This window comes from Malaclemys terrapin, chromosome 6 (assembly GCF_027887155.1).
Source record: "Malaclemys terrapin pileata isolate rMalTer1 chromosome 6, rMalTer1.hap1, whole genome shotgun sequence".
Lineage (NCBI taxonomy): Eukaryota > Metazoa > Chordata > Testudines > Emydidae > Malaclemys > Malaclemys terrapin.
In genome coordinates, this window is record NC_071510.1 from 14,948,193 (window position 1) to 14,954,192 (window position 6,000).

Below are 6,000 nucleotides of genomic sequence, written 5' to 3' on the forward strand. Positions count from 1 at the left end.
CAAAGTTTGTCTTGTAAATGGCTTGTCTAGTTTTTGTAAAGTCTATCCATGAGGAAGTTTGTGTGGAAGGTTGGTTTCTTATGAGAGTATCCAGTTCTGAGAGCTCATTCTTAATCTTTCCCTGTTTGCTGTATAGGATGCTGATCAGGTGGTTTCGCAGTTTCTTTGAGAGTGTGTGACACAGTCTCTCAGCATAGTCTGTGTGATATGTAGATTGTAATGGATTTTTTACCTTTAGTCCTTTTGGTATGATGTCCATCTGCTTGCATTTGGAAAGGAAGATGATGTCTGTCTGTATCTGTACGAGTTTTTTCATGAGGTTGATGGATTTCCATTCCATACGGCTAAATGCAGTGCCTTGCATAATGACAAGTTTCAGAGTAAAAAAACTGAGAAACTGCGAAACCACCTGATCAGCATCCTATACAGCAAACAGGGAAAGATTAAGAATGAGCTCTCAGAACTGGATACTCTCATAAGAAACCAACCTTCCACACAAACTTCCTCATGGATAGACTTTACAAAAACTAGACAAGCCATTTACAAGACAAACTTTGCCTCTCTACAAAGGAAAAAGGACACTAAACTATCTAAACTGCTACATGCCACAAGCAGCCACAACAGTAGTTCCCTTAACCCACCCAGCAATATTGTTAATCTTTCCAGCTATACTCTTAGCCCAGCAGAAGAGTCTGTCCTATCTCGGGGCCTCTCCTTTTGTCCCTCCAGACCCATGAATATGATACAGTTCTGCGGTGACCTAGAATCCTACTTTCGACGTCTCCGACTCAAAGAATATTTCCAACATACCTCTGAACAGCATACTAACCCACAGAATCCTCCCTACCAGCACTACAAAAAAAAGGATTCTGCATGGACTCCTCCGGACGGTCGAAACAACAGACTGGATTTCTACATAGATTGCTTCCGTCGACGTGCAAAGGCTGAAATTGTGGAAAAGCAACATCACTTGCCACATAACCTCAGCCATGCTGAACACAACGCCATCTACAGCCTCAGAAACAACCCTGACATCATAATCAAAAAGGCTGACAAAGGAGGTGCTGTCGTCATCATGAATAAATTGGAATATGACCAGGAGGCTGCTAGACAGCTCTCTAACACCACATTCTACAGGCCATTATCCTCTGATCCCACTGAGGATTACCTAAAGAAACTACACCATCTGCTAAAAAAACTCCCTGACAAAGCACAGGAACAAATCCGTACAGACACATGCCTAGAACCCCGACCAGGGGTATTCTATTTGCTACCCAAGATCCATAAACCTGGATATCCTGGACGCCCCATCATCTCAGGCATTGGCACCCTAACATCAGGCTTGTCTGGTTATGTAGACTCTGTCCTAAGACCCTACGCTACCAGCACTCCCAGCTATCTTCGAGACACCACTGACTTCCTGAGGAAACTACAATCCATCGGTGATCTTCCAGAAAACACCATCCTGGCCACTATGGACGTAGAAGCCCTCTACACCAATATTCCACACAAAGATGGACTACAAGCTATCAGGAACAGTATCCCTGATAATGTCACAGCTAACCTGGTGGCTGAACTTTGTGATTTTGTCCTCACCCACAACTATTTCACATTTGGGGACAATATATACCTTCAAGTCAGCGGCACTGCTATGGGTACCCGCATGGCCCCACAATATGCCAACATTTTTATGGCTGACTTAGAACAACGCTTCCTTAGCTCTCGTCCCCTAACGCCCCTACTCTACTTGCGCTACATTGATGACATCTTCATCATCTGGACCCATGGAAAAGAAGCCCTTGAGGAATTTCACCATGATTTCAATAATTTCCATCCCACCATCAACCTCAGCCTAGATCAATCCACACAAGCGGTCCATTTCCTGGACACTACTGTGCTAATAAGCGATGGTCACATCAATACCACCCTATACCGGAAACCTACTGACCGCTACACTTACCTACATGCCTCCAGCTTCCATCCAGGACACACCACACGATCCATTGTCTACAGCCAAGCTCTAAGATATAACCGCATTTGCTCCAATCCCTCGGATAGAGACAAGCACCTACAAGATCTCTATCAAGCATTCTTAAAACTACAATACCCACCTGCTGAAGTGAAAAAACAGATTGACAGAGCCAGACGAGTACCCAGAAGTCACCTCCTACAAGACAGGCCCAACAAAGAAAATAACAGAACACCACTAGCTGTCACCTTCAGCCCCCAACTAAAACCTCTCCAGCGCATCATCAGAGATCTACAACCTATCCTGAAAGATGATCCTTTACTCTCACAGATCTTGGGAGACAGACCTGTCCTCGCTTACAGACAACCCCCCAACCTAAAGCAAATACTCACCAGCAACCACACATCACTGAACAAAACCACTAACCCAGGAACCTATCCTTGTAACAAACCCCGATGCCAACTCTGTCCACATATCTATTCAAGTGACATCATCATAGGACCTAATCACATCAGCCATACCATCAGGGGCTCGTTCACCTGCACATCTACCAATGTGATCTATGCCATCATGTGCCAGCAATGCCCCTCTGCCATGTACATTGGCCAAACCGGACAGTCTCTACGCAAAAGAATTAATGGACACAAATCTGACATCAGGAATCAAAATACTCAAAAACCAGTGGGAGAACACTTTAACCTGTCTGGTCATTCAGTGACAGACCTGCGGGTGGCTATATTACAACAGAAAAACTTCAAAAACAGACTCCAAAGAGAGACTACAGAGCTAGAATTGATATGCAAACTAGACACAATCAACTCCGGTTTGAATAAGGACTGGGAATGGCTGAGCCATTACAAACGTTGACTATCTCCCCTTGTAAGTACTCTCACACTTCTTATCACACTGTCTGTACTCGGCTAGCTTGATTATCACTTCAAAAGTTTTTTTTTTTTTTTTTTTTTTTTTTTTTTTTTTTTTCCTCTTAATTAATTGGCCTCTCAGAGTTGGTAAGACAACTCCCACCTGTTTATGCTCTCTGTATGTGTGTATATATATCTCCTCATTATATGTTCCATTCTATATGCATCCGAAGAAGTGGGCTGTAGTCCACGAAAGCTTATGCTCTAATAAATTTGTTAGTCTCTAAGGTGCCACAAGTACTCCTGTTCTTCTTTCTGCAGTTACAAAATCAGGATCCCAGTTACAACATGGATGTTATAACATAGTTTTGTACTTTGGTTTTTTCTACACAAAGAAAACCAACCTATTAAGGGGAAAATGGCTATTATGGAAAAGGGAAAAATGACCCTTTTAGATCTATAATATAGAAAACATAGGATACATTTTTATTGTATAAAGGTTATATGTGGGGTTGTTAGCACTGCCCATTATTAAGGATACCTGACACATCCCATTATAACATCTTGTTTTCAGTTGCTTACATCTTTGCCAAACTGTAACTGTTTGGGCAAAAAATGTCCATGCTAGGTTTCTACCTCAGGCTGCTTTTTGGAAAATTTCAGACAAAATGGTTTAGCAGTTTCTGAAAACAAGACTATGGAAAAGTGCAATGTTTTGCTCATATTAAAACAATTCTGGCAACCTTTTCTTTGAAGAGCTCTAACTCTCCCGGACTTTGGAGCATGGCCTTGAAAACTCGTGGGGGCATGGGGAGCATCACTATCAGAGAACACTCACATACTTCTCTTCTTTTTCAATAAGCCTTTTTGGGGTTAACCAGTCACTAAAACACTTACTTGTATGTTATACCCCTTTCTCCTTCCCTCCATCTTTCACATCTATTTAGATTGTAAAGTCTTCAAGGCAGGGACTGTCAACTACTTTATATTTGTACAGTGCCTGGCATAACAGGATCCCATTTGTGGTTGGTCCTTGGGCAATACAGTAATAAATATGATTAATAATGAATCAATTAAACCCAACTAGCCCACTCTGCAATGCTATTCTGTCCAATTGTGCATGAGGGAGCCTACATATTGCAAGTCCTTTGGGGCAGTTACTTAGTACACTCACACCGCTACGTGAATAATAATCAGGTAAACTACTGTGAGAAATAAGGAACTCAGTTACATTAACGCTACTAAAAAAAAAAATGCAAAACCCTCAAGAATATTTTACGTAACTGGTTGCTTTGCCCAGAACGCACGAATATAGCACCCACAAAGCTGAGTCCAGAAAGTACAAAATACACCATAAGGGAGATGATTGCACCATACACAATGGACATGCGCACCCTGGCTCACACCTTGAGACACGAGTGCGGGGGGGCATAAGTTGGCATGGGGAGGGGTCCCCAATGCTTAAAGTGGAGGGGGGAGGAATCAAAAAGGGTCAGAAACTTAGCAAAAAAAAAAATTTGAAAGTGGACAAGGTCACCGAGCTTTACTCTCCCATCTTACCAAAGCCGCTGCTGCTTCCATATTATGATGGACACCCCCCCCCCCACACACACACAACCACTTTTTTCAGACCACTTTAAGCACCCCGGGGGGGGGGGAGCATATGACAGGTGCAGACAGACTGACGGGGGGGGGGGCAGATAGACAAGCACAAGGCGGCGTGGATGGACGTAGGACAGAGGTGGGAAGGGGCACAGACACCGGGGGGGGGGGGCATGGGGATGGGCACATGGCAGATGGGGAAGCAGGTGGGAAGGGGGCATGCAGACAGGCGGGGCTCGGGGGGTGCAGGCAGACTTGGGGGAGGGGTGCACGGGCGGACACACGCAGGGACAGACGGTCCCGCTTACCCGGTGTTGGGCAGCATGGCCGACAGCCGCGTGCGCCGGGAGGAGGCCGAGCCCCGCGGACGGAGAGAGGGACAGCGGCGGGGGGGGGGCGGTGGAAGGGGAGCCCCAAGGCCGGCGCGCGGCGCGTGTCTCGCAGGCTCGGGCCTGGCGCGCCGGATTCCAACGGCCGAGCGGCACTGGGGGAAAGGGCATAACAATGGGGGCGACACGTCACCGCTAGTCCCGCGTCGCACTCGCCCCGCCCACCGACCGCCTCCTGGTTACCTAGCCCCACCCCCCTGGCAACCAGTGACCGCGGCACTGTTCTCGCAGCGACCTATCCTCGCCGGACTCCGGCCACGTGTGGGCGGGGCCGACAGCGGGGGGGGGGCGAAACCTCCAGGGCTCATAGGAAACTAGGCTAGAGGTGGGGCCGGGCGGAAGATTGGGCGGGACGGGTGGAGTGTGGACAGCAGTGGGCAGTAACTGAGGGGCAGAAGCGGGGAGAGCAGTGGGGGGTGTCTGGGAGGGGTAGTGGGGGGTGTCTGGATGGAGGGGGGTATCTGGGAGGAGCAGGGGAAGTGTGGGGGCAGTGGGGGGTATCTGGGAGGAGCAGGGGAAGTGGGGGGGGTAGTGGGGGGTATCTGGGAGGAGCAGGGGAAGTGTGGGGGCAGTGGGGGGTATCTGGGAGGAGCAGGGGAAGTGTGGGGGCAGTGGGGGGTATCTGGGAGGAGCAGGGGAAGTGGGGGGGCAGTGGGGGGTATCTGGGAGGAGCAGGGGAAGTGGGGGGGCAGTGGGGGGTATCTGGGAGGAGCAGGGGAAGTGGGGGGGTAGTGGGGGGTATCTGGGAGGAGCAGGGGAAGTGGGGGGGTAGTGGGGGGTATCTGGGAGGAGCAGGGGAAGTGTGGGGGCAGTGGGGGGTATCTGGGAGGAGCAGGGGAAGTGTGGGGGCAGTGGGGGGTATCTGGGAGGAGCAGGGGAAGTGGGGGGGCAGTGGGGGGTATCTGGGAGGAGCAGGGGAAGTGGGGGGGTAGTGGGGGGTATCTGGGAGGAGCAGGGGAAGTGGGGGGGGTAGTGGGGGGTATCTGGGAGGAGCAGGGGAAGTGTGGGGGTAGTGGGGGGTATCTGGGAGGAGCAGGGGAAGTGTGGGGGCAGTGGGGGGTATCTGGGAGGAGCAGGGGAAGTGTGGGGGTAGTGGGGGGTATCTGGGAGGAGCAGGGGAAGTGTGGGGGCAGTGGGGGGTATCTGGGAGGAGCAGGGGTAGTGGGGGGTATCTGGG

The 6,000-nt window shown here is 49.5% G+C and overlaps 1 protein-coding gene across 1 annotated transcript in view; it reads right to left on the reverse strand.

The window, feature by feature from the left end:
• HSDL2 (hydroxysteroid dehydrogenase like 2) overlaps positions 1-4,938 on the reverse strand; it is a 35,012-nt gene extending 30,074 nt beyond the window's left edge. The window contains exon 1 of the mRNA XM_054031882.1: positions 4,743-4,938. Within this exon, the coding sequence (XP_053887857.1) occupies positions 4,743-4,759 (17 nt within the window). The 5' untranslated portion in view covers positions 4,760-4,938. The remainder of the gene's footprint in view (positions 1-4,742) is intronic.
• Between the last annotated feature and the right edge of the window lie 1,062 nt (positions 4,939-6,000).